Source organism: Hippoglossus hippoglossus, chromosome 19, assembly GCF_009819705.1.
Source record: "Hippoglossus hippoglossus isolate fHipHip1 chromosome 19, fHipHip1.pri, whole genome shotgun sequence".
Lineage (NCBI taxonomy): Eukaryota > Metazoa > Chordata > Actinopteri > Pleuronectiformes > Pleuronectidae > Hippoglossus > Hippoglossus hippoglossus.
In genome coordinates, this window is record NC_047169.1 from 1,378,585 (window position 1) to 1,405,816 (window position 27,232).

The window sequence follows — 27,232 nt, forward strand, 5'->3', positions numbered from 1 at the left end:
AAAGAACCGGCCACTCACCAGAGCCGCTGTGAGGAGGGACACACAAAGGAAAGTCTGATTGAACTTTATTCATTGAACGAACTGGATGTAAACGGGTGCATCCCTCCGCTGTCACAGCAGCCTGCTCCGGGCGCAGCGGCGTCATCGGCGAGTTAAGAGGGCGGCTGGGCGGGGCTGTGTGAGATCACGGACGCAGGGGGAGGGGGTGAAGGGTGGCGGGTGTTTAACTGTGGGGCAGGCTGCACATTTCACAGTGCTCTGTGCCGGGCTGGTTCATGAAGGTGCAGTGGAGGCAGGACCACATGGCTGAGGAGGAGGCCGGGACTGAGGGGCCCCCCATGGCCCCGAATCCCACAGAGCTGGAGGGTTGCCCCCCCACCGTACCTGAAACACAGGAGACGGATTACAGGACGTGGGAAAAAAACACTAATTATCTGTTCAAGAGAAATTCAGCATATTTCCATATACATGTTGTATGTTTTTTTAAACGTATGAATCAGAGGCAGAATGTGTGTATTCAACGAGCTGCTGCTGGTCTGTGTGGTTCTGACTCACTGCACAGCTGCTCGATGGTGGCCCACTGCTCAGACTTCTTCCAGGTCTGTGCCAGATCCTCGTTAGAAGTCTTCACTGCCTCGAGTAGCAACCCGATGCTGTCCTGCAACAAACAGAAGACTCAAAATCATCAACCTGCTCCACAAGGACAAGTTCAGGAAACTGGAAACAAAACAAGTTGCAGGGTTTTTGTTTCGTGAGCCTCGGTGTTACGGACTATATGAGAACATCTGATCAGGCAGCTCGGCACAGAAAAATGATTTCTCTTTTCTTTATTTCTCAAATCAAACGCACTTGTGGTCGTAACAAGTGGCCACTCTGAAAATCTAACGAACAAAGGGTCTGAGTGAAAACGTCCTCACACCACTGACCACTTCCAGATGTGGTCGTCTACGTGTTACGACTGAAAGCAGAGGAGGCTTTGAAGTGTTGACTCACTCTCAGAGGCATGACTTCATTGGTGACGAGGAAGAGGAGCAGATGGAAGTCGGACACGATGTCCAGGAAAGCCGTGGAGGTGCCCTGGGACAGGTACGTAGCTAAACTGTGGAAGTCCTGCACAAACACACACAACACAAGACGTGTAACTTCCTCTGAGCTGTAAACACGAAGCTGTAACTGGTGCTTCACGTTGAAATACAGAGATGAAGGCAAAAGTGGACAGAAGAAAAAACTTTGGATCGTGGCTGCAGCAACTATGAGGCTGCTCAGTAATTACCCTCAGTTATACAAAACATGTGATGATTATTAGAAATGGTTACAGCCTTCAGGTCGTGTGTGTGTGTGTGTGTGTGTGTGTGTGTGTGTGTGTGTGTGTGTGTGTGTGTGTGTGTGTGTGTGTGTGTCCCTCTCTTACTTGAGTCTCCCCGAGTATATCACGGTTCTCGATGGGGAAGGGTTGTTTGGAGCAGAAGGTGAACTGAGGATCCTTTGGAAACGTGGTGGTGATCTTCAAAGGGTTAAAAAGGGAAATGAGACTAAATGCTGCCTGAATACACGTGTGTGCTTAGTATGTTAAACACCAAATGTTACTCACATCTATAATGAGATACTCCACAGGAAGAGGCCGAGCGAGAAACGTGACATCATTTCCAAACTTGTCTGTGTCCTGTTGGATTCAAACTCAAACCTCAACATCTGAATACAAACATCTGGATAAACTGAGTCATGACACATGGCCCAAAGAATCTGGAAGATATTCTCCAGCTCAGACAAAGAGCAGTCATTTTTATAATGATCAGCACAATCTTCACATGTATGAGCTCGTACCTTGAAGAAGACGTCTGGGACGTACTGCTCAGAGCTGGACTCTTTAGCGTAGCCCAGCTCGGGGGCGTCTTTGCAGGGCAGCAGACACTCGTCTCTCACCAGGGCCATGCACTGATTGGACACCTGGTATCCCTCAAAGTGCACCTGGTTGTCTGGACTTCCTGCAGACAGCAGAGACACAGGCTGATGCAGTCGTCTGCTGGAGGACCAACAAACTCACTGGGGATTTTACTGTCGAGTCTAAAACCAGTTTGATTGGACGTCAATCTCACTGGTCTAACAGATGAACAGTTCAAAAACTGTTTGAATGAAGGAAGGTATTATCATCACCAGCAACACAAACAAAGTCAGTGTGAGAATAAACCCGGGAAAAAAAAAATCTATGAAAAAACTAAGAGGTTTAACACATGACATCATTAAACAGTTATGTTGTCCGTGTCAGAGTATTCAAATCTTCTGCCTCACACATGCAGCTCATTTGCAAACGCGCTACGTCTTCACACAAGGGAAAGTAAAACAGATGGACTCTGGCCCCGGCTGGAATCACATGTGTATCATGACATCAGCTTTGGCTGCAGAGCCTCATTAATGCAATGAACAGGGATGAGGTCACCACAACGCTGTGTGCTTTAGTGCACTTGTGGAGCAAATAGAAGAGATTTTGTGCGTTTAGAGCAGAAGAGTAAACACTTGGCGTTGATTCCACAGAGATTTGTTTTCAGAGAGCATGTGGCTTGAATTACAGCGTTTTCCTGGCCTCTAAATTACAACGCACACAGAGTAGATACTCAAGAGGAATGGAAATAAAAAACGACAGCCACCTGACAAGCCTGGGCTGCGTTAAAACATCTGTAAAGAACAAATAGGTGAAGCTACTCAATAACAAGTGTTTCTGCAGGTTTCAATGAGTTCATTCTAAGACTTTTTAAGATCTTAATGAATGAATTACACAGCTCAGCCCCTAATGTCGCGCTGTTGGAAGAGAACGAGTTTCCTACTTCATATGAAGCATTACGATATTTTACTGTAAAATCACAAGCAGCTGGAGATTCTTTGTGAAATAAAACAAAATAACGATCCAAGTAACACATGTGACCTTGACGAAAAGTGATAAATTATTTTCAGTTTTCACTTCAGCCTCAGAGGGAACGAAAACGTACCTGTCGCCAGCGCCGTCACGAATTTGGATCCGAAATGTCCGTCTCGAGAGAGTTTGCAGGGGTTTGAGTGTAGATTCTGGAAGTACCCTGCTGTGATGCACTCCTCTGCGCTCAGGTAGTGCGAGTCCTAACAAGAGAGAGAGAGCAATGATAAGTCATGGAGGAGGAGGTCAGGATGTCAGTCTGAGGAACAGGCTTCATCCTCACCTTGTTTCTTGTGTAGCGGACAGTGCCTATCCTCGTATCCTCAGAGAGCAGGTCTGTGAAGATCCAGCCCACCTGGAAACCAGAGGAAGATCAGATTCAATCCATCACAAGTGTCTGATCCACGCAGCACAGCGGTCACATCACAGAGTAATGGAGTCTGACATCATGACCAGAGCAGAGATTTTCCAGGATTTGATGTCGAAGCAAAAAGCAGAAGTGCCTTATTGTCAGTATTTCAGATTTAACCTAATATTTTAAAGAGGAACTAAGTTAATTAATCTATCGATAAACCTTATCTGATGAAATCTACATGAACACCTTCACGTGCAGTGTGTGAGAGAAGTGTTTAATGTCTCAACCAGTGAAAAGAAAAATCCTGCCAGTTAAATGCAAAGTGGAAGACAGTAGAGCCAGGTTTAGATTTGCCCATCCGACCTTAACATTTCACGTATTCAAGCACTACAGACCCATAAAAAACTGTTTGATCCACTTTAAGTCCTCTGGTTGAACGTGTTCAAGCATTTTCTGAATAATAAATCAATTTCTAGTCAGAGGCTTCGATACCGGGCCGTGAAAATCATAAATCTGCTTTATAACTCCTGCCAGCACAGTGTGGAAACACACAGTGTGGAAACACAATATGAAAAGCCCAGCTTGTCTGAAGCCAATGAGAGACGGTGTCAAACGGAGCCGCTGAAGAAAAGAAAGCCGACCTTGCACAGGCCCAGTTTGGCAGCAATTTCATCCACAGCTGCAGCTTTGGGATCCTCCAACATTTCCAGGCTGTTCTGAGTGGCATTCTGTAACAGGGAAGAAGAACAAAGGTTGCTTACATGAACAAGTAGGATACTGGACAGTTAATAATTACTATGATACTGAATGATATTTGATGAGAATCTCTCACCTGTGGAGGTTCGTAGATGGCAGCCACCTCAGCCCTGATGCCCAGCGGGATGTCTTTGTGCTCAGTGTACTTGCCGTACAAGTATCCCATCCTCTGGCTGCCCGTCTTCCTCCAGAAGTCCAGGAAGCGGTTGGCAATGGTGTGGTTCTCAAACATGATGTTATCCACGTGTCTGTATTTCTGGAAGAAGAACACAATTCAGGACATGTTGAGCCATGGCTCCAAACATTAGATGAGGTTTGTATCTCTGTGGCAATTCACTCTCCAGCTCCTTCAGGTTTGAGCTCCCATTCGTCGGGCCAGCATCTTACATCTTACATCTTAGCCCACTGTCACAGGAATGTTATCTTAACAACAAGAAGACTGCCACTCCCTTCCGTAAAGGAATGTCGTCTGGCGTCGCCATCCTCACACGAGAGACCATCACAGTCCAGACTTCTTGTTTTTGTTTCCTTGATGTAGAATGAGCTGCCAGATGCTGTCAGAGCAGGAGCGTCCCTCTCTATCTTCAAGGACCCAATACGCTTAGTTTTAAAAATGATCTCCGTCCACGTGTCTTAGCTGCGCATCAGTAATTATCCCTGTCCATACAAACACACCTGAACACTGAGAGCTTCATTGTCACAGACACACAGGTACAGTTACATACTTGTCTGTTCAGTGTGATCGCACTGGGCTGGCACTTAGTGCAGATCCCCTCTGGCCAGGGAGGGTGGCCCTCACAGCCCGACTTGATCTTACAGCTGATGTTCTCCAGAGCCGCAAACTTCCCTCTGCAGGATGTGAAAACAGACTTAGAGCCTGGAAACGAGGTGGAAGCATTTCTATTGGAAGAATAAAAACAACTTCTCACTTATCAGCTCCTCCGGTCAGCTTGCGAAGGTATGCGTGGAATGACATGTGCTTCACTGGTGGGTCGAGGTGATTCAGGTAGTCTTCGTCAAAAGGCTGAAAAAGAAAAGAGGCAGATACTCAGCAGGTTGAAACTGTCCCACAGAAACGGTGTCAGCTCTACATCTTTCTGACCCTTACCTCCAACGGTACACAGTGCACACATTTTCCAAGGGCACCATGGCGACATCTGTAACAAGATGAGGAGTGTTAGAGATCTGAGAGAAACTCTTCACTGTACATGAAACACGAGGACGTCCCCTCCTTACAATTGAGGATCTTTGTTCCTGTAGATCTTGCCGTCTTGCTTGGTCAGATACTGATCAATTTCATCCTCCTGGACCAGGGGTGATGAGAAGGACCGAGGGATCATGTTGGACGATGAGGAAGATGACAAGATGGACGGTAGCGATGAAGATGTGTGCGGGGTGGCCGTGTCCATCACCTCCCCGGAGGAGGTGGAGGAGCCTGAAGGGTACAGATACAACATGTCGCCATGCCTGAAGGAAATAAAGAGAAATAAGATGATTCACCAAAGATTATGGACAAACATAATAATAATGGCAAAGAAATTCAATTGATAAATAAGTTCACATACATTAATCAACATGAAATAACCATTAAGTATTTGTATTTCTGCTGTTTGGCTAAACAGCAGATTTGATCAAGGACCCACAGAACTTAATTTGACAATAAGACTTTTAAAACATCCTCAATCTGACCGACTGCTGGAGAAGAGTCAGGGAATCTACTCTGTCATAATTGTAAAGACTCATTTGCTTTTACTCACTTGATCTTAAGCAAGCCGAGGGATACGTTCTGGGAAAGAATCTCGTCGGTCTTGTTGCGGTTCAGGTAAATAGAAAACCCATTGGAGATGAACCCAAACTCTGTGGCCACCTGAGGGAGACGTGGATGGAGTTTCCTGATTAGAATGAGCAACAACACACTCTCATATCTCATACCACTGCACTGACTTTGTAAACCACCATCAAGTCTTAAATAAGTCCTGGCTTATGATTAGCATTATGGCTCTTGCTCTTCTTCAGATGCATCACAGGAAACACTTCACACCAGCACATTGTGTAAAGCGCGTCCATCTCAAAGCAGATTAGCAAAGAGCCTCTTGGCACGAGAGAACCTCAGCTGGTAAGAACACCTCTTACAGGCATGAGGTGTTTTTGAGTCAAACTAAGCTATTAAGAGCAGGACGTGTTTGTCATTGCATGAAAACATCACGTCATATTCTCAGACAGCCTGATGCTTCGCCTGCTCTTCATCACTTTAGATTTACTGAATTAATCAGCCAATAGTGAACTGTTTACATCGGAACAGGACAATTATCTTGCCATTAATGGACAATCCACCAATGACTGTGTGGGAACTTTCAAAGTCAATCCTGTTCGTCATTGTAAATGTGTATTTTTAACTTGGTTGGTAAAACTGAGCAGGGAACAGTCTTTGAGAATTAAATCATTATTTTTCCTCAAGCCACACAAAGAACAGTGTGAGCTGCGATGGCTGTGTGCTGGTGAAACTGGATCCTGTGTGTTTCACAGAGCATCAAGCTCCTTTCATTCCGTCTCAGCAGCAGAAATATAACCTGCAGGGCTCAGGCCGCCTCTGGCCTCTCTGCTTCATACCCGTGGTTTCCCAATCCAGCCGTCGCTGGCTGCACTTCAGCAGGGACTGAAACTACTCCTCCCATTGATCTGCAGGCTGAACCGTCCTGCCTTAACTCAGACACATGCATTTTTAATGGGATGATACTGGAATTCTCCACTGTGACCGTTCTGCTGAATTCTGCTTCTATCATAGGTTTTTCAAAACCCAAGATGTGATTGTTCTTGAAAACATGTCCACATTAACGAACTACATATGTATAAATCCTGTGTGTTTATTATCCTGTGTAATACTCGTGTGGGGGAGTGATGTCGTGGCTGTAAACCACAAACTGCCGTGCAGATGTGATGATAAGAGTGAATCCAGTATATTTCCCAGTCCCTGCCACAGATGCAGGACTGGGCCGCTGTGGTGCTTCCTGCACAGCTTCATACATAAATGATCCATGAGCAGATGAGCAAATCTCAACTCTGCGTGACAGCCGTGTGTGATGCACATCAAAGAAAACACAGAACAGTGTTTATGTTACAGGTGAAGAAATGGAACCAAGAATCCAGGGTTTGAGAAGTTCTGATGGATTTTAACACTGATTACATAGAGTTGTCTTAATAAATGGAGCATTATGGTTATGATAAATTATGCATTTCACAGGATAAATACTCTGGCTGTGTGCCTACACTGTAAATAACCACCCAACTCTACTCTGGTTTGACTTGTATAGACACTATGTTGTTCTCCATCATGACTACTAATGTTTTTAATATCAAACATCTATTTTAGGGCAGCATGGGGGTGCAGTGATCGTCACCTCCCAGTGAGAAGGTTTAAGGTTTGAATCCCACTGCGACCCTCAAAGGATAATGAAGGAAAATCAATAAAATGTAATAGTTAAAGGTTTCCTATTCTTGTTGAGCTTTGTTGGCCTTCTGAAAAAACACGTGTGCACTTCTTTGTGTGTGCACGGTAAAGTGACACTAGTTGTTATCAATGACCTTGGGGATTTATCACAGTTACTGGGATTTATCACAGTTACTGGGATCTATCACAGTTACTGGGATGTATCACTGTTACTGGGATCTATCACTGTTACTGGGATCTATCACTGTTACTGGGATTTATCACTGTTACTGGGATTTATCACATTTACTGGGATTTATCACAGTTACTGGGATCTATCACAGTTACTGGGATTTATCACATTTACTGGGATTTATCACTGCTACTGGGATATATCACAGTTACTGGGATCTATCACTGTTACTGGGATCTATCACTGTTACTGGGATATATCACAGTTACTGGGATCTATCACAGTTACTGGGATTTATCACTGTTACTGGGATATATCACAGTTACTGGGATCTATCACAGTTACTGGGATCTATCACTGTTACTGGGATTTATCACAGTTACTGGGATCTATCACAGTTACTGGGATTTATCACAGTTACTGGGATCTATCACAGTTACTGGGATTTATCACTGTTACTGGGATCTATCACTGTTACTGGGATTTATCACAGTTACTGGGATCTATCACTGTTACTGGGATCTATCACTGTTACTGGGATTGATCACTGTTACTGGGATCTATCACTGTTACTGGGATCTATCACTGTACCTTTTCAAAAAACGCATCAGCGGTCTCCGTCTTGGTCGCAGGGATCTTCTTCATCCCGCTGGGGGACTGTACCCTGATGATCTGATGGGACAAAGACAGAAAGGACAACGTGACCAGCTGGTTCTCTGTGGTCTGCACAGACCATGAATAACATGATCCTATACCCCCCCCCCCCCCCACCACTAACAGCTGCCAGTCAAAACAAGGGAGCCCCCCCCCCCCTCCTCCTCTGTACAGTCAGGACATTATGACAACGATGACAGGGCAGAAACGTCCTGTTGATACTGATCGCCCCCCCACACCGGGCAGCTCCAGCCCGGTGACACGAAGCTGATTCAACTTCACACCAGTAACTGGAACTGTCCCAGCGGCGCCATTAAAACACTTTCACTGAGTTCCCCCCCAACACTCCCAGTAAAACCTTCCAGCACATTCCAGCTATTCGTGGACTACCGAGCTAAACAAGCCAACGAGCCCCACGGGCGGGTTCATCCCGGGCACCGAGGCGGTTATTCGGCCTCAACGTTTGCAAACAAAGCCTCTTTCCACTCGGATGTCGTCAGCTAACCACAGAGCTAGCGTTAGCCGGCTAGCTAAACAGGCCCCAGTCACTCTGCGCTAACGGTGCTAGCCTGCTAGCCTGTTAGCAACCGAGCTAATTCTGCTGCCTCATCACTCCGGGCTCCGGGCGAAGCCAAGCGGGTCCGCGGGAGGAGACGCTGCCGCGGCACTCACCATGTTCTCCGCCATGTCGCGCCGGTCACTTCTCCCGGTAGATCTCACGGTGTGAACGGACACACGCAGCGAACACAAGAGTCACGTAGCGTCAGAGGCTGACAGTCAACGAAACTCCATCACACACCGGGTGCAGCAGACATTGGTGGCCGACTGTCCGCCACCGGTCCCACACTGAAACGACCCCGGCCGAAACAAGCGTGACTTTACCTGAAAACACACGTTCCGCTTGTTCTCTTCTGCTCTGCAGTGGAGTTTATATGATGTGAAACTGTGATAAAATTATATTTTAGAACAAAGGGAGGAGTAAATAGAAAAATGTGTGGTTTCAGTTTTGTATTTTATTGTATTTGACTTTTTATTGCTTGCTTTCATTTTTATTTGATTGCACTGCTGAGCTGAGCGGTTTACAAATAAAACTTGAAACTTGAAACTTGAAGAATATGTTACCAGAAAGTGAAGAATAGATATTAGAAAAAAATTAAAATATATATATTGTCACAGTCTGAATAAGACCAATGGGCGACCATTTGTGTTGGAGGTGGATATAAGGAGCTTTATAGTAAATGTTATAACACAAAATATAATTAATATATAATATAGTTATGTTATTCAACAATATTCAATATTGTACAATACATTTTAAAAACTTATAATTAGAACATTATATATATTCATTATAACAAGATATGACAAAATGTGAAATAATATTACTATGGTGGTTTCAATACAGCACAGATAGATCGACTTTCACTCTGACTCATTCTCCGTTTGATAAATGAATAAATCACCGTTTCTATTTTCCTCTTTTTATGTTTTATTTTTTAATAAGTAGAGAGGACAAAGCTCCATCACACATCTCCTCAGACCTGTGCGATCTCAAACATCCCAACCAAACACGGTGGTGAGCAAGACGACTGTGGAGATTAAACAATGAAATAAAAAGCCAATAATAAGTGACAATGAATAAAGGATGAAAGACGAAGGAAATAAAAAGTATAATCTTCCACTGTACGAGATAACGACAAATGAGAGCGACAACAATGAGCTAAAAAACACAAACATAAACACACAGGTTGAAATTATGAGCAATAAACATGTAATAAACATAAAATACTTATTTTCAAACAGTAATGTTATACAAAGGAGATGGAAGAGATATGAAACTTTTTGTAGAAAATATTATGAATATAATGATTTCTTTCCTTTTAAATCACACATTCTTGTTTTTTGTGGTTTAAAGTGGTTTCTTTCTTAAAATTTTCATTAAAAATAAGGTCGCAGGTCATGTTTTTAAAGCCTTTTTCATACTAACTCACATGTATCCAACACTAATAGATATTTATTAAGTATATTAGTAGAAACTTTAGAGTGAATAAAGGTGAAGAACACGTATGTATCCAGGTTACGATGGTTCAGTTAAACTTTGGTCAGAAGCAAAAGAGGGAAATCTGATGATGAGTGATTAACGTTATCCCACTGAAAGGTCTCACGCTGAGCTGCCGTCCGCTCTCTACAGAATATACAGGCTTTATGTTTAATATGTCGATGGAGAAAGAACCTCTGAGCTGGCGAAAGAGGCGCCGAAGCACATGAAGTGGGAACCCACCCACGTTCACGGGTTTGTCACTTAAACTCAATCTGAGGCTGCCTTGCTTGTGTAAGTTTCATGTTTTGTCCATGAGAAGAAGAAGACAGGAGGAAAAAGAAGGACAGCAAGAGGAGAGAGAGAGAGAGAAGGACGCAACTGTGCAGAACTAGAGAAGTCACGAGAATCAGAAGGAAAGATCCTAAACATGAGCAGATAAAGTGTGAACTGCAGAATCAGAAAAAGAATCCAGGACAGAAAGTGAATGTGTTTTTGTAGAAGGTTTTTTTTCTTTTTCCATTTTTTGTGTCTGTTACAGTTCGTTGTGGACGTTTGTGTGGAACAGTTCCATTTGAAGCCGGGAGACGGAGCCTGAGGCAAATGGTTTGAGGCCTGTAATCCGTGGGGGATTGCAGGAAGGTGCACGAAGGCTCAGATGATGCCGTACTGGGCCAGCTCATGCAGCTCCAGGTGATTGAAGGCCTCCCAGGGGCAGATGACGGTGATGTCTGCAACAGAAGACGGAGAGATGTGAGCTCGCTGAGGTGAATCACATCAGAAAACAATATGAGATGCTTTTTATTATCCGAAGAGAACTCACCTGTGCCTAAGCCCTCCATTCCAGGGATGTCGTCACCAAAGCTGGAAAGAAAAAAGTATTACACACCCAAATTTGCTGTTATTCATGGACCTCAAAAGAAAAGATATTCCATGCATACCCCTGGATGCCCTTCTTTGGAGGCTTGCTCTTGAACTGACGAGTCTGCCTCTGCTTGAACTTGGGGGGGCCCTTGCGTGGAGTGGCGGGGCCTCCGCTGACTCGGGTGGCCGACTTGATTTCAGCCTTGGGCGCCTCGAGATTCATTTTGAGCTGTTAGGGTTCCTGTGTGCAGGACGTTGGCTTCGATGCGTCTCTCTGAAGTGTAGACGTCCCGATGAGGATCTTTTCATTTAGAGAACAAAAACAATGTGTCAAGAAGTGGAAGTAAAGGACCATTTCCAACTATTTATTCTCCACGTTTGTGTGCAACAACATTTCCCCTCATGTAGAAGTTCTGACACAGTCTCTGTCACCTCTGTCTGACATTAGGCTTCAATCCTCTCACTGATCTGACAAACACCTGCTGGGATTTACGCTCATATTTCCTGCTAATTGAATGTCTGAGATGGGCCGCACCTTTCAGCGTGTTCTGGGAGGATGACCCAATTTCCCATAATCCCTGGCTCAAGTTAATAAGAAGTCCCCCTCTCTGTTTCAAGCCGGCCGTCCACACGTAATCTCATTAGAGCAAGGACGACAGCGTGTTTGTGCTGAACATGCACTGAGGGTCTAAATGATCAATCCGCTCATCGTGTCCCGGAGACAACGACAGACCTGAACACGTCTAAACCGTCACTGACATAACAGAATAAATATCTTTAATATAACCACCATCACAGCCTATTAAAGATACTGTACATTGTCTTTATGTCCAAATATGAATGTGAAAGCAAACATTTCTAGACGTGAACAGTTTGGCTACTTTGGAAGTAGAATGTGTTTCCTTTTCATGTCAAATCAAACTTTATACTATAGCTCATATTTACAAATTATAGATTTCCTCATAGGGTTCAACAATCTGTACAAGGTGCGACATCATCTAGCAAACAAACCCTTTTAACAGGGGGAAGTTTTACATCTTCATTTTACCCATCAGCAGACATGATGCTGCAATTTGAAATATCTCAAAAACACACATTAAGAATCTTTATTTAAAAAAAGGTTGAATCCGTGATCAGTCAGCACAAACAAACTCTTTACTAGGAGAAAATCTGGTTGTAGAAAATAAGAAAATAAGAAACTATAAGCGATGTTGAACGCCTCTCAGATTCATCTCCACTTATTCTTTACTCTGATTGTTCCTGGTTTCAAACTATTTTACTCAGACATGTTTCTGACTTTTGTTTCACAGAAAAACATGATTTCTCAAAGTGAACGATGAGAGGATTTATTTTAATGTCAGTTCAGCAATTTGAAACTAAACTAATATAAAACATTTCCAACAATCCTCAACTGATGATTAATCAAACATAACAAAAATGGTTCTAAGGCTTTATCGTCCTTTTTAAATACATTTTTCTTAAACCATCACTCGATCAAAATAATCTCCTGAGATTATTAAATTTCTTTTTCAAAAGTTGTGTCAAATGACAGCAACAAAAGTTGTTATCCTTAAAATTGATCATTTTCACCACATCATTTTCCTCGTATGGCTCCTGAGTGTTAACGACGGTTACCACCACTACCACATCAATCCAAACATCTCAGTAACATCGCTGTTAGTCGTCATGGTTACTCACCGGCTGTTGGGTGGAGGACAGCCACTCGAGTGGGTGTGAGCAGATGAGTGGAGTTCTACACTAGGCTCGCTGTGAGGGCCGGTCGGGGCTCGGGGCCCCTCTTATATTCTGAGCCCTGCAGAGGATTACGTGCACGCCGCCTCCCGGCTGCTCACATGTTCCAAATAAACAAACGTCACTGTTTTACAAGGATGTGATCATCACACGTTCATTTACAGGATCATTCCAGATGTATGGATTCAATCTTCAGGTTGATTGTTTGCTGTGGATTCTAAGATTTGTGATTTTAAAAAGTGTATCAATACAAATCATTTACATGAAATGACTCAAAACAGTATTTGTGATGAAACTAAGGATTTAAACTGTTCATTCTGTTCACTGTGTTGAGGATAAAACCCTGAGCGATGCTACTCAGATCTCTGAAGTGAGAACAACATGAGATAAAACGACCTGGAATCTGTGGATATAGATTATAGATGCAGCTGGAAGCTTCCTGAGAGGACGACTCGCTCCCTCTTCGTTATGCAACCATCTCACCATCTGCTTCAGGCCAAACCCGAGAGTCCTCCCGCCTGCAAACGTCTCAATAAATCATCTCCCCATCAAGACGAATCAAGGGATCTTCTTAAGAAAGCATTAGATAATTAATTTATAATAAAACACAAGACATTTTTAAATCTAAATAATGGATTATTACACTTGGTTAGATCTGCAAGTGCATTGAAGGGACATGATTTAATGTTAAAATTCCTAAAGTTCGAGGACTCGCATGAGAGATATAAAAAAAACTGTAGCAAAAAATTAGATATTCTTTGTTTGGGTCTAAATCCTTTAAAAAGCTCCAGAATCTCGACATCCTCCACAACGTGTCATCACATCTTCTTTACTGGTAAATATCAGCTGATGTCAACACGTCAATATCAACTGTAACTCGTAAGAAATAACATATTAACAGATTTAAATGTTTTTACAGGCGCTTTAAGTGTAAAATTGTTGGACCATTCCTTTAAAAAGGGCAAATCCACCTCGACAGAGTTTCTACTGCTGCGTTCAAGAAATGTTTCTGAACACTTTAAAAATCAAACTGCATTAAAAAGTGTTTTTCTCTTCACTGTTTGAGATTCTCGGTGCTGAGCGAAGCATCACATTCAGCTGCTGCTTCTTCATAAACAATAACATAACATTAGATCAATAATCAGTTGAATAGTTGTTTTATTATAAACTTCACTGAATCAGCTCAATGTGACAGAATAGCACTGATTATCTTTACTGGGGGATGTGTGATCAGATGCTGGGAGGATATTAAGACTCGTTAATATCAGAGAGATGACACGTTGGCACTAATCTGTGTTTTCCATCACGTCAGAGTGGCTGGGAACACGCTTCTGTACATGACCCGTGTGTAATCCTCTGTATAACCCAGATCAAAAGAATAACTGCCCATCGTCTCCTGTGTAATCAGGACTTACACAGAACCACTGCTACCAGACGAGTGCTGAGTCAGGGAGAGATCAGGGTCACAAGCAGAGCGGCTCGTTCACCTGCCGACTGAAAGACGTCATTCTCACTGGACGGAACTTTTCTGACATGATCCACCAGCTCATTCTGTGTGGTCAGCAAGAAGAGTCCTTTAGATCCCATTTACACCAAATGGACATCTTTGTTTTATATGTTTCAACAGGAGAGATTAACATTTAGAGAGTCAGCTGCTGGAGAACAATTCAAAAGCAGCTTGTTGAATCCACATGATGATGAAATAAGATAAAGTCAAAATCTTTTCACTTAAGGAGAGCAGGTAGTTTTATGTGCATCTAGCTCCCTCTAGTGGCCTGTTCTTGTGTAGAAGTGACAACAAGGAAAACACATTTTATAAATAACTTTTAATAAAAAAAAGCATAAAATAAACTTCAAACATATAATTTAAATAAAATAAAACTAATGATCTATATACATAAGATGCATATAAATATACTTTTAACACTTCAGTTCAAACATCAAAAAACTGATAAATAAATCCTGTGCTTCACGACCAAAGGAACATGACAGTGAATTATACAGATTCATGAATCAGAGAGAAATGAACAGGATTTTCTTATAGAGAACACACACTCTACCAATCTCTCACTTTCACTAACGAGAACAACTCTGGTACGACAGGTTGTTTGTTCTCAAGCTGAAACTTAAGGAATTAGGTCAAATTCCATTTTAAAACATCCGACATTAGATTTTTAGATAAAGTTTTTCGTCATTATTCAAATCAGCAGCTGTGAGTGTAACATAAGTGATAAGGTGATATGTTATGATCCGAACTGTAACAAAAACCTTCCTGCTACATTATTGTCTACAGCTGGAGTGGGAGTCGAAAGCTTTTTCCACCTGTCGCCAGCAGAGGTGGTGACTCGGGTCTGAAATGTTCTGCAGATGTGACAGAGAGGATTTGAAAGTGAACATGTGGAGGTAAAATAAGAGACTGGGGTGTGTCTGTCAACACTGGCAGTAAAAACATCAGTCACGTCTTCTTCAGGAGCCTAATCTCCATCTTCAAGTAGGTTTTAAGGTTCTCGTCCAGGACGTTCTCCTCGATGGCGGCGAGCGCCTGGTCGCCTCCGTCGTGGTAGTACGCCAGCAGCTGCTCGGCGTGTTCGATCCACACGCAGTTATGACAGCCGCTCATGCAGCAGTGTGTGGGAGGGGGGGGCGGACCCTGGTCAGGAGTCCAAGCAGAGGGACTGTGGCTGGGTCCTGGTTCAGAGGAGCACTCGGGGGGGTCAGGAAGTGAGGGAGGAGGAGGAGGAGGAGGTCCAGCAGAGAGGCAGCGAACCGTCCTGCTCCACATCTGCTGAGGGTGCTGAGAGCAGGGAGGCCTCATAGAGAGGAGGCACAGCTGAGAGACATGAGGACATGAGGACATGAGGACAGGATGTTTACATGTATTTAGTTCTGCACCCTGTTTGTATGCTTCTTTTAATTATGGAAACTAGAGAGGACAGAAAACTAAGAACTTAATTTTTCTGTCCTCTCGACCATGAAGCTTGAATCTAATGTGTTTCTACTCGTGGGATCTGAAAGGAGGAGCTACAGAGACGTGAAGAAGAGCAGGTTAGTGGACGGGACAGTTCTGATGGTCTGAGGTTTGACCTTCATCAGTAGGAAGGAATCTCTCAGTGAGATTACAGATCTGTACAAACTTTAATAACACGACAGAAATGTCAGTTATTCAGGTCATTGTAAATTAGGTAAATTAGAGGAAGATCTTTATGACCCTGAAGTTTGGCCTGAATCTTGTCATCTATCTATTTATCTAGAGATCAAGAAGCATCCATCTATCTGACAGAGTCGCTTTAAACAAATACAGGACAAGAAAAGCATTTCAGAAACATGAAGGTAAAGTTATAATCATTACAAATGTTTATTATTAATAATCTATAAGAACATAATAAACTAGGAACCAGAACCAGTGTTTTAATGGAGTCAACACGTTAGCATCAGTTAAACCAACAGAAGCTCGTTTCTGTCTCATCGTCGTGATTAAACTTCTTCTTCTGTTACAGTAGAAGAAACAACACGATGTGTTTCCGGTTGTTTGACCGACAGAATGAAACAAACACAAAGTTACAGCTCAAAGTCAAAGTGTCACCTGACGAACTAGCTGGGGAGCATGTAAGCTAGTTAGCTTAGTGTTAGCTCCTGTTAGCTCCTGTTAGCTTAGTTAGCTCGTGTTAGCTTAGTTAGCTCGTGTTAGCTTAGTTAGCTCACCTTGTGAACAGACACCGTCCTCACCGTGTTCAGCATCGCCGCAGGAAACAGGAAGTCAGGTTATAGATCTGTGTCATTCACATGTTATAAGATATTAAACATCTCCAGATGTTAGCACCGCAGCTGTAAGCGAACAAATACGTCATGTCCACATTCCCCTGAACTATGACCTCTGCGTGAGCCGTCAACAAACGAGCTGATTGGCCGGTAGGAAAGTAAACTACCAATCACATGTCGCCCTTCCAACATTTAAACCAATAGAAAGAGAAGGACGGTTTGTGGGCGTTTCACGAGAGACTGGTTGTGTTTACGACGTTTGTCCAGCAGGGGGCAGTGTTTCATCTGAATTAGCAGAAGGAAGAAATAAACTTTTATTTTTAAAATAAACTGAAACCACATGTTTATATATAGTTAGATAATAATGCATATAATGTATAGGGTCTATTATATTACATCTAGTTATAATTTGTTTGTTTCAACAAAACATGTAACATGTGTTTATATGAAATAATATATCAATATATATCTTTTAATAAATAATGTGTTGCCTTATTTGATTGTGAGTTTTGTTCTAGTCAGAGAAAGTGACAGTAACTCAGGTTTATTTTGTATAATTTGCTACATATAAATATAATATAATATATGTTTTTGTTATTGTTTGTTACCTGAACATGAGATGAACTAAGACTTTGAATCTGATGATGAAGTCGACTTCACAGAATCTCAAACTGACCTAAACGCCGCTGGCCTTCCTCCCTTGGAACGCCGTGATGTCACCGGGGAGTTTCACCGGCCTCTTCCTACACGATGTGACCTCCTCGCTGATCCCTGTGTTTGTGTTCAGCAGAATATGTGGGAGACATCGAGTGTGACTCTGACGTCCCCACAGACCTCGGTGTTTGCACTCCTCCTCCATGGAAACGTGGCGTGGAAACACCGCAGCTGCTCGGCCCGGCAGCAGATACCAGGTGTGTGGTGGCGCATGTTATCTCGCCAGAGGCCCCAGAGACCCAGAGCAGCGTACAGGCTGCTGATGTGAAAGACGCAGAGTAAATGTTCTGAGATGAAAAGACTGTAGCTGTTTACACAGGAAGTAGAATTAACTCGTGAGTCTGAATAACCTCAGTGATTCAGTGTTAGTTTTATGATCCTGGTTTTATTATTAAATTCATCATGACAGATGAGGTCTGTGTGATCAGAGGGTGAGGTTGAAGATTGATTGATGGATGTTGGGTTTCTGCTCAGAGTCTCTTAGTCATGTCAGGTATGTGAACATGGAGGAGGCGGAGATCTCTGTTTTCTCCATCCCCCCCCACCCCCTACCCTCCACCCACATCCCTGCTGCTGGATTACATTTCTCTCAACACCCTTTCCCTTGAAAATCCTGGGGGCCCCTGCTTTACCTCCGGCAGGCATTTCCTGAGGGGCCCTTTACTTGCAGATTGGGGGGGGGGGGGAAGTCAGATTAAAGCAAGCACGTGATAAATACTTGAAAAAAAAGAAGCTCAGGGGAGCGAGACTATTTTTGATGGAGTTGGAAACATTTCACATGACCCAGTGGTTCTCAAAGTGAGGTCTGGGGACTCGCTGGGGCCCTCAGGGGACGTCTGGAGGCCTCGTGACGATGAGTCCAATGTCCCAACACTATTTAGTTCCATGGACGTGAGCACGAAAAGTAATGATTCATGGATAAGGATGGAAATATTTCTACCAGGCTGAACAGCTCTGTATATGATGTCAGACGCTTCAGAGAGTGTGAATCTTCAAAAACTAAAACTTTGCAGATGAATTCTCTTGATCTGGAAACTTTCGCCCCGACACAAACGAGCTCCAGCTTCATGTGGCTGCAGGCGACCTGCAGGAGCGGAGGAGATTAGCTTCCTCACTGATAATCCTGCTGAAACCCAGCGTGGCAGCTTTTCCAACAACCTGTTGCACATTCTTCAACACTGCATTGTCCCACTGTGAGCGGAGGAACTTCTTCCAGGAATTCAACCCAAACAAAGATCATAAAGTAGAAGAATTTTAGAAATGCATGGACATAAAATAACAGTGGAATGTGCTGATGGTCAAATCTCTAGTTTATGACCTCAAATCAGACAATATACTTCTGTCATAACTAAACATCTTCTTTTCATTGTGAATCTGAGGATGAGCTCAGAATGTGACAGTCTGGGGTAAGAAGGTAGCAGGGAGGTGTTTCGGGGCTCAGGTGTCCTTCCTCCAGGTTCTGCAGCCTGACTCACAGCGCCAGCTTTGTCCCGAGCGCACAAAGACCGCACTGTTCCGTTACTGCAGAGTGTGCCACTGCCCTGAGACGACAAGTCAACAGCTCCGATGGCGACTTGTCAGAATTGGCAGAGACGTGTTTGTGTACATGTCAGGAGGCTGCAACAGGAGAGAGGACGGAGTTCACACGTAAAAGTCAAATTGGAATTTGCTTAGAATCAATTTACCTGTGTTTGATTGACGTGTGTACACACGTCACAACTCCTAAAACACGACGGTGATGCAGATAATGCGTCATCGTAGTTTCACACATTATGAATCAGTATCAAAGACATAATAGCTCTGAAAACATGTGAATGTTGAATCAGGTATAAAAAGATCATTTTTAAACCAGATCATATTTTTTATTTGTATATAGTTTATATTTATATCCTCACAGTCTAGGTGTTGGATCATTCTCATGAGTTCATTGAGTTTCATTAGAATACAAAGGATTTCCCCTTAGAACAAGACAAACAAAGGAGTCATCAGACGAAGCGTTTAAATAAATACACACAGGAAAAGTACACAAGCTGTTGAGTACTTTTCAACCGTGACGGTAAAGATCCGGTTCCTGGAGGACGTATCAGAGGGTTAACAGATAAAATGACTTCTTTGTTTGTAAGAACCACTGCCGAAGTATCCGATCTTTACAGAGAGCGGCTCAGTGTAAAAGATTAGTTTATCATCGTGGGACTAATGAAGCTGGAAGCAGTCGCTCACAGGACAATAGAATCATACAACACGTCTAAAATTAAACCTCCGACTTCTCTAGATTCCCTCACAGGTCAACGTCAGGACGTTTTTGCAGTGCAGCATATTTGCATGTCAACGTTCAACATTGTTCACTGGATGGAAGCTTTGTGCAGACGTCCCCCCCCCCCCCCACTTCTCTGACTCGCTCAGCAAAGTGAACTGATAGATGTGACGTCTCCATTGAGATTATTGGTATTGTTTTAAATTTTCAGACAGATTTTCCTGATATTTTCAAATGAAACAACATCTGAAGAGAAATGAATGATTGATTTGCATCTTTGTCGGTGGTGGAGGAAGAACTCAAGCATTCTACTAAATATACAAAAGAGTACTCAAGTAAAAGTAAGAGTACTGCATCAACTTTTCCACTTGAGCACAAGTTAGTAAGTACTTGAGTTTGAATATACTTAAAGTATTAAAAGTAACAGTACTTGCAGAGTACCGGTCTACTACATCATCACTGCTGAGGTTCTGCTGCTGCAGGAGGCGGAGTCTAATATCACCCGTCCGCTCTGATTGGACCAATTCTCTCGTTATGAATTACTTTTAAGAATATAAAGCACATTTTAACATGTCAAAGATATTTGTATATGTAGTGAAAAGTACCTGAAAATAAATCTACTCAGGTTAGAAACAGACACATGAAAACTTAAGAGTACTTGAGTACAGTAACTGGTAGTAAATGTACGTGGGTACATTGCACCGCTGATGTTTGTCGACACTGTTGAGTAGTCATGTTTTTGAGGAGGAGCACATTAGCTATGACGTGCTACCTATCTGAGCTGTGTGGTGATGTCATCATGTTTTCAGGTTAATATGAACGTTTCTGCTCCTCTGACCCGTGGATCCCTGCTCGGCGAGTGGACCCTGAACGCAGCTCAGCTCCAGCTGCTGGTTAATCATTCCTCACCTGAAGGTCTGAGCTCAGTAGCTGAAGGGACCTGAATGCAGCGTGTGTTCCTCTGACCGATCAGTGGGTGTTCACACCTCTAACGAGAAGCCGTTAATGAACAACTGCAATCACAGAGTGGTTTGAACTCAAATGTGCATTTTAACATGAGAGGCAGAACTCGACGGCTGGTGGGGGGGGGGTGTAGTTATGGACAGAGGAGCCTTCACTCAGGTGGTGAAGTCCCAGAGCTCCAGGCTCAGAGCGAATTTATCAGAGTTTCACTGGAGTAGAAAACAGCCAAGAACATGTACAAGGTTTTTCTTTTAGGTCTCAGTGAAAAAAACATATTCCTGTTACTTTTCATTCCTTAGTATTACTTCTGTTGTTGTTGTTGTGCAGCCCTTAGTACTTTGTACGTTGTTTTGTGCTCTATAAATAAAGTTATTAATATCCCTCTTTCATTATCATGTGCTCTATATGTCCTCTGTTTCTGTACATGTCCTCTGTTTCTGGTCCTGTCCTCTGCGGTCATTGACATATCAAACTCTCTGCAGCAGCTTCATGTGGTTGTCTTTAGTTCACTGCAGTTCATTGTGAAGCTGGATCGAACACAGTGTTTGTGTTGGTGTGTTTGTGTGCTTCTGACTGATTGGACAAATCGCTCAGCGTCTCAGATCCGGTGCGATCAGCAGGAAACAGGTCCGGGCACCAATTAGCTCACAGTCAGACGTCTCTCACACTCCTGACGCTGCCGTTCCAGGAAGCTGTGGTTCCTCCGTGTTCCCCTGAACACACAGCAGCATCCTGCACAAACACACCCTGCGGCTCAGAGACACAAAGAGGAACAGGGCTGATTATCACCGGCGCTACAACACAAGACTAATCAGCAGGAGGGTGATTGTCACAATGTGGGTTTTATTTTCATGGTTTGGGCTAAAAGACCCTGTGAGTTATCTGTGAGAGTCTCATCCTGGGGACCTGGTTGTGTAATAGAAATCCAAACACAACATCCTCAGGGTCAGCGGCACATCGTACATTATCGGGCTGTTACTGCTGCAATAGATCCAGGTCACAGAAGTAGTCCGAGGCTATTTGACAATACAAAGCTTATTGTTCCATTTACCTTCACAAGTGTCTTATCTGGTCCGCAGCAGAGTCATTTGACTGCTTCATTTGAGCATCAGTGATAAAACACATGTGGCAGAAATAGATGTGACCTGTCGCCTGGTTCCACCTCCTCAGGAAACCTGCAGGTTATCAGGCCACAGCAGTCAGATCGGTTATCAATCAGGGAAACAGCAGGAAGCTGCAGTAAAGACAAGAGAGATGTGTGTGTGTGTGTGTGTGTGTGTGTGTGTGTGTGTGTGTGTGTGTGGTCAGAGGATTACAACAGAACCTCATGGTGAAACTGTAATGACCGATAATATCAGTGTTTCACTTATCAAAGGAAGAGTTTGAGATTTTGGCTGATAAACTTTCTGAGATCTAAAGCTTAACAAACTGTGACAATGTTCAGCTTTGTTATTTTAAAGGGAGTTATGGTACTTTGTTTTGTAGATTTTGTAGATTCCAGATATGATCTATCGTGTATATATATATATATATATATATACACACACACACACACACACACACACACATGTATAAACTTTCATTGATTCCTAAGATGTCGTTATCAAACCCTTGTGGGACAGAAATGTAATTAAGTTTAGATATTTTACAGTTTAACCATAAACTTGAAGTAAACAGAAGGTAAATCAGTGCTGCAGGAGAGAAGAGAGAAGAGAGAAGAGACTCGAACACATGAGGCTGCAGCTGCGGCAGTTTTCCTCTCCAGCAGAGATATTGAAGATCTGATAACTGAAACCAAGATCAATTGTTTCCTCTGATGACCTTGATGAATTCAGTGGAGCTGCATCGATCCGACAGTTTGCAGGAGCTGATGAACACGATTGAATTTGTTTCTCTCACGTAACACAGAAGTTTCAGCTCTGAACCAAACGGCAGCAGATCCTGGAGTTAATGAATTAATGTGTAAAATGATATATGATATACATTCTTGACCATTTGTAAATATGCCTAAGTTACTGATAGTGAAATGTTGATTTATTTACTGTTGTCACTGTTTCTATTTACATGATTATATTTGTCTGTATTTTTACAAACTGATCTTTGCATCTTGAATCTAAAATACTAATAACTTTACGTTGGTGTGGTGAATATTAAAGTTCTAATCAGAGTGTGAGTCTCCAGACTCTCTCCTCCTCCAGTCTTCACCTCACATGGACTTTAGAGCATTTTTATCAGAAAAACACACAATTCATAACATCACAACTTAACTTTTATTTGCTGTATCATTTAAAAACAAAGTGCCTGTGTCGGGCAGATCTCATCATCTCGGTACATTAAGTTATGACAGACGGCTCAAGTCCCACAGAGAATTCAGTTTGGACTTTTAAAATTCTGCGATCGTGGCAACAAGAGGAAACCGAGTAAGTGGAACAAATCTCCTGAGACGTTTACAACCAAGTATCGATAGATTGTTGGGATGTCAGCTTTCTGTCCTCTGGGTTATCATTAAAAATTATATAAAATAATTAAATAGCACCCGTAGTGCTATAAATATCATTAAATATAAATATTCATACAATTCTTCCATGCACAATCACAACTTATTTACATGAATTCCAAAGCAGCGGCTACATTTTACCTTGTGGTTATCAACAATAGTGTGTGTGTGTGTGTGTACAGGAAAGAGGTTTTGCACTTGTGTGTACTTGCTAAACGGAACACCCCCCCCAGCACGAAGCTAAACTATTCTCCTCCCTCGTGTTTTGCGTCGTCAGCACCGTGGCTCTCCGTCTGTGTGAGCGGCTCCAGCTCACGGTGAATGACAACCTTTGTAAAAAGTCTTTGTTCTGTGTTAAAGCCGCGGCTGCGTCCCCTCGCTTCCACTTCCAAACGAAGCTCTGCACTGTCTGACAGCAGCGGCACACGAGGGAATCAGTCAATAGAAGGTTTAGCTGTTTTCCATCAGCCGTTCATCCTGGTGTTCACCTCCACATGTCGGGGCTGAGGGTTCCTCTTAGAACCAGCTCAGGGAACCACAGATAACAGCAAGCGTACAGTCAGCAGGTGCAGATGAAAAAAGACGTGAAGTGAAATTCATTTGACGGGGGGGGGGGGGGGGGGGGGGGGGGGGTTGGAGGCCAGACGTGTGTTCACCACTGGGACGTCCTGTGCAGACCGTTCCCCTGCAGAAGGAGAGAGACATACATGATGATCCTTGATGATGGAGCACAAACCGTTCAGAGTGTTTGAGAGATGATAAATGAAAACAAGACGACTACATCTGAACATCAAAATGAGATCAATCATTTCTTATATTATGAAAAGAGGAAAGTGTGAAGAAGACCAGCGTGCACCCGCTCACTCACTGCAAGACGCATATAGAGCAAAGTGAAAGACACAAGGTCTAGAGAGCGAGCTCCACAAGGGAAGAAAAACAGATCCAGACAAAGAGGCGATTCATCATCAACCTGTAGAAGAAGTTGCTATGGAAACAGCAGGCGGAACAGAGAAGCATCTGCAGGTGAAGTGATCAGCAGGAATGTGTGTGTGTGGGGGGGGGGGAGAAGGAGCGTGAGCAGGCGTTGGGGGTTCGGAGGTGCGACCTACACTATTTCCATTTGTCTGAGCCAGCGCAGCGTTCCCGCTCTTGGCGAGTGAGGAGGCGGAGCTGCTCCCGCTGTCGGCTGCGGAGGTGGTGGAAGCTCTGGGGATGACCATGTCCTGGGACGGGTCCGGACGGTGCTGCGTGGAGTCACAACACGGGACAAGTCAAACACAGAGGGAGAGGGGGGGGTGCATGGAGGAATCACGATCATGATAGAATCAAAACGCTTTCAGTTGATATACGGACGCAGAGCAGCGAGGACACGAGGCGTCAGAACTGACCCGGCGCCATGTTTATCATGCAGGGCCAATCAAAACCTCTGAAACCTCTGTTGTGTGTCTACTTTACCTTTTTAGTTTGGTCCATGTCCCATCTGCTGACATGGAGGAGGCGGGGCTTATGACCCATACTGTGTGTGCGCATCATGTTATGTTCAAACACACAAACGTCACGGGCGTGTACTCACATTTCCTATTGCTTTGGAGATGAGAGCGAGCTCAGTGGGCTGGTAGACGGAGCTACGCAGCTGCCCGGTGTACCCGCTGTACGGCGACACGTGTTTGATCCCTGTGATGGACAGAGAGACGTCATAGATGTTGTTATTGTGTCAACTACAAACTCACACACCAGTAAATCACCATATCAGGACCAAGGGACGCTTCCTGTCCCCTGACCGGTTTGTGTCTGACCAATGGGAGGAGATGACGCCGTCGCACTTTGAGCCTCACAACATCAAACACCTTCCCGCTGGATGAAAGCGTTCGCCGCACCTCCGTCGCCACGGAGACAGAGCAAACACAAGGTGTGATGTGTGTCCGTCGGGAGGCGGCAGAGAGGGAGCGGTGCAGCCGGAGCGTTTCCTCCGTGATGCAGCGACTAACGATGCATTTGGATTCGGATTAACAGGAGTGACTCAGAGGAGTTTACAGGGGAGAGAAAAGTGAGCAGACGGGTAGTGAACGTGTGTGTTTGTAATGTTTCTCTTATTATATTATATTAAATAGTAAACGTGTGTGTTTTGTTCTCTTGTGTTGATACTTCAGAATTCTTCCTCCTCATTAGTGAGTCGTCCTCAAACTCTTCTACAATCTACTCTCACTTTTATTGTTTGTGTGCAGAACTTTTTATAAACAGTCTACGATGCAGAGGGAAGTTAGAAAACCTTGTGTTCATCCTACCTGGTTCGTCTGCACTGAAGATTTCACCATCAATGTTTTTCATCAAACTGAATTTGTCTTATTACCGTTGTTATTTCTTCATATATAAAATTTCGGCTGCGTCAGTCCACAGGAAGTGATTCTATGTTGTTGCCATGACGCACTGGCTACACCCACGACTGTCTGCGTCCCATATGGTGAAACAAAATAGAAAATATCAAAGTGATCTTTTAGCAACGTGGACCTGAGGTTTGACCCAGATGTCGACCACGGCTGCAGTTTATCAAGAACAATGTTTCAGAAAGAGACAGAACCTGGATCTGCAGCGACATGTGTGAGCTGATCTGAAAGGAGAACAGACGTAACTCTGCAGGATGTGATCAACACTCCGTCTGTGACTGAAGAACAACATCGTGAGGACATTCACTTTTCTGTATTTGGTCTGTTCAGGTTGTCTCTGTGGGATTCAAACTTTAACAAGGTCACTGAGGACAATGAGGTCAGTGGAGACACAGGGTTCAGTGTTGACAAAAAGCACACGATGCAAGTCCCACTAGATTTGCACTTGAACAAACTCCCAGTTTGACTGCGACACGTCGTCACGAAGGTTAATGAGAGTTTAGCTTCGTTTCAAACAAATGCTCACAAACAGGGAAACATCTGATTTGAATAGAGCAGCAGGAAAACGTCCCATGAAGCGACGACGTGAAGAACAGGACGTCTTGTTCAGACAACTTCTAAACTAAATGTAGAATGAAAACATTAAGTTAGGGATGTTCCTGCAGATTCACTTTGAACTCTCAGAGTCTCCACGTCGGCCTCAAGCTGGTGAGAGTTAAAACACTGAAATGTTGTGTTTCTCTTTTAACTGTGAAGCTGCAGTAACCAACCAACGACACGTGAAGCTCAGACTGTAAATACCTTGGTTGGGCTCGTCCATGGAGAACGCCTTGTTCTCCATGAACATGTTCTGAGCGCTCTGCTCCTTCAGGATGTTCTCGTAGCCGACTCCTTGGTTCGGGTACAGGTCGTCTCCGGGGCCCGGCTGCGTCTCGTCGTCGCTGGCCAAACAGCAGACTTCTGGGATGGTGTAGATGATGAGGAACACCCAGGCGTTGGCCACCAAGGCGATGGCCAAGGTGGGGTCATCCCACGTGGGCCCCCCGTGCCTGTCGTTGCCGTAGACGTACATAACGATCCACGCCACCCAGATTCCCACAGAGAACAGGCCGCTCACAAGGACGCAGGCGCCTTCCCTCTTCCACTGGTTGTGTTTGCCCGCCATGACGGCCAGGCTCGCCACCACCACCGCCAGGATCAGGGTCATCACGTAGATCAGCGCCATGACAAAGTCCTGGTTGGCGATGTTGCAGGGCGTGGCTGTGGCTCTGCTGCTTTCAGCCGTGACGTTGAGCAGCAGCTGCGGGTGGCGCACCACCGTGATGATCAGCCACTCCGTGTTGATGACCACCTCCACCAGCCACAGCCCCATCGCCCCCAGACACAAAACCCAAGCCGGGGGCCCTCTGTCCCGCCTGGCGAGGAAGTTCAGCCTCACGCTCTGCATCAGGAGGCAGGCGAAGCAGCCGCCGAACAGCACGCCGAACAGGAACCTCCGGGAGGCGCAGGTGGAGAAGTCCTTCCCCACGATGAAGGCGAAGGTGAGGCAGAAGAGCCCGCCGGTGAAGACCAGGAAGCCGGCGTGCAGAGCCACCGAGCTCTTGCGGCTCTTGTCCTTGATGAAGGGCAAGCTGGCCAGCAGCGAGATGAAGAGCACGAAGGAGAAGACGACGCCGGCCGCCGCAACGGCCTCCAGCACGATCCCCCACACGGC

General features: G+C 44.2%; 4 protein-coding genes and 1 long non-coding RNA gene across 7 annotated transcripts in view; 1 reads left to right on the forward strand and 4 right to left on the reverse strand.

Annotated features, from left to right (window-relative positions):
- nploc4 (NPL4 homolog, ubiquitin recognition factor) lies at nucleotides 1-9,186 on the reverse strand. Its single transcript, XM_034570762.1, has 17 exons — nucleotides 8,966-9,186; nucleotides 8,231-8,311; nucleotides 5,777-5,886; nucleotides 5,256-5,486; nucleotides 5,128-5,176; nucleotides 4,949-5,043; nucleotides 4,745-4,868; nucleotides 4,096-4,275; nucleotides 3,905-3,991; nucleotides 3,192-3,263; nucleotides 2,985-3,111; nucleotides 1,825-1,985; nucleotides 1,592-1,663; nucleotides 1,412-1,504; nucleotides 994-1,110; nucleotides 556-658; nucleotides 1-384 (listed from the first exon to the last, which is right to left on the reverse strand). The coding sequence occupies exons 1-17, from the start codon at nucleotides 8,978-8,980 to the stop codon at nucleotides 224-226; spliced, it is 1,878 nt and encodes a 625-aa protein (XP_034426653.1). The 5' UTR covers nucleotides 8,981-9,186; the 3' UTR covers nucleotides 1-223.
- On the reverse strand, nucleotides 7,547-11,555 carry pde6gb (phosphodiesterase 6G, cGMP-specific, rod, gamma, paralog b). Its single transcript, XM_034570770.1, has 4 exons — nucleotides 11,273-11,555; nucleotides 11,155-11,195; nucleotides 10,575-11,062; nucleotides 7,547-7,557 (listed from the first exon to the last, which is right to left on the reverse strand). The coding sequence occupies exons 1-3, from the start codon at nucleotides 11,416-11,418 to the stop codon at nucleotides 10,986-10,988; spliced, it is 264 nt and encodes an 87-aa protein (XP_034426661.1). The 5' UTR covers nucleotides 11,419-11,555; the 3' UTR covers nucleotides 7,547-7,557; nucleotides 10,575-10,985.
- A 3,604-nt stretch (nucleotides 11,556-15,159) lies between these two features.
- On the reverse strand, nucleotides 15,160-16,953 carry oxld1 (oxidoreductase-like domain containing 1). Of its 3 annotated transcripts, XR_004612176.1 has the most exons (3): nucleotides 16,650-16,926; nucleotides 15,344-15,777; nucleotides 15,160-15,210 (listed from the first exon to the last, which is right to left on the reverse strand). XR_004612176.1 is itself a non-coding variant. In XM_034570768.1 (2 exons), exons 1-2 carry the CDS (start codon nucleotides 16,683-16,685, stop codon nucleotides 15,403-15,405), a joined length of 387 nt encoding a protein of 128 aa, XP_034426659.1. In that variant the 5' UTR covers nucleotides 16,686-16,953; the 3' UTR covers nucleotides 15,227-15,402. The 3 variants fall into 3 exon arrangements, 2 of the variants coding, with proteins under 2 accessions (XP_034426659.1, XP_034426658.1); XM_034570768.1 differs by lacking the exon at nucleotides 15,160-15,210 and having other exon boundaries at nucleotides 15,227-15,777; nucleotides 16,674-16,953; XM_034570767.1 differs by lacking the exon at nucleotides 15,160-15,210 and having other exon boundaries at nucleotides 15,235-15,777.
- A 4,940-nt stretch (nucleotides 16,954-21,893) lies between these two features.
- The window catches only part of LOC117753001, a 17,248-nt gene continuing 11,909 nt past the window's right edge, over nucleotides 21,894-27,232 (forward strand). Inside the window, exons 1-2 of the long non-coding RNA XR_004612177.1 lie at nucleotides 21,894-21,940; nucleotides 23,296-23,425. This is a non-coding gene — a long non-coding RNA (uncharacterized LOC117753001). The remainder of the gene's footprint in view (nucleotides 21,941-23,295; nucleotides 23,426-27,232) is intronic.
- gprc5c (G protein-coupled receptor, class C, group 5, member C) overlaps nucleotides 23,560-27,232 on the reverse strand; it is a 5,394-nt gene continuing 1,721 nt past the window's right edge. The window contains exons 2-5 of the mRNA XM_034570763.1: nucleotides 26,320-27,232; nucleotides 24,708-24,808; nucleotides 24,244-24,378; nucleotides 23,560-23,819 (exon numbers count right to left, since the gene is read on the reverse strand). The exon at nucleotides 26,320-27,232 is cut by the window's right edge and continues 101 nt beyond it. Of these exons, the coding sequence (XP_034426654.1) occupies nucleotides 23,787-23,819; nucleotides 24,244-24,378; nucleotides 24,708-24,808; nucleotides 26,320-27,232 (1,182 nt within the window). The 3' untranslated portion in view covers nucleotides 23,560-23,786. The remainder of the gene's footprint in view (nucleotides 23,820-24,243; nucleotides 24,379-24,707; nucleotides 24,809-26,319) is intronic.

What these genes read in the sequence shown, in the direction of transcription:
- nploc4 (XM_034570762.1), bottom strand. An exon ending in CCATCTACGAACCTCCACAG is followed by an intron (nt 3,992 to 4,095) that starts GTGAGAGATTCT and finishes TCCCTGTTACAG; the next exon opens with AATGCCACTCAGAACAGCCT. An exon ending in ATGAAGTCATGCCTCTGAGA is followed by an intron (nt 659 to 993) that starts GTGAGTCAACAC and finishes TGTTTGTTGCAG; the next exon opens with GACAGCATCGGGTTGCTACT.
- oxld1 (XM_034570767.1), bottom strand. Translation starts at nt 16,685, where the DNA reads ATGCTGAACACGGTGAGGACGGTGTCTGTTCACAAG. An exon ending in GGACGGTGTCTGTTCACAAG is followed by an intron (nt 15,778 to 16,649) that starts GTGAGCTAACTA and finishes CATGTCTCTCAG; the next exon opens with CTGTGCCTCCTCTCTATGAG.
- pde6gb (XM_034570770.1), bottom strand. Translation starts at nt 11,418, where the DNA reads ATGAATCTCGAGGCGCCCAAGGCTGAAATCAAGTCGGCCACCCGAGTC. An exon ending in CCAAAGAAGGGCATCCAGGG is followed by an intron (nt 11,196 to 11,272) that starts GTATGCATGGAA and finishes TTTTCTTTCCAG; the next exon opens with CTTTGGTGACGACATCCCTG. An exon ending in AATGGAGGGCTTAGGCACAG is followed by an intron (nt 11,063 to 11,154) that starts GTGAGTTCTCTT and finishes CTTCTGTTGCAG; the next exon opens with ACATCACCGTCATCTGCCCC.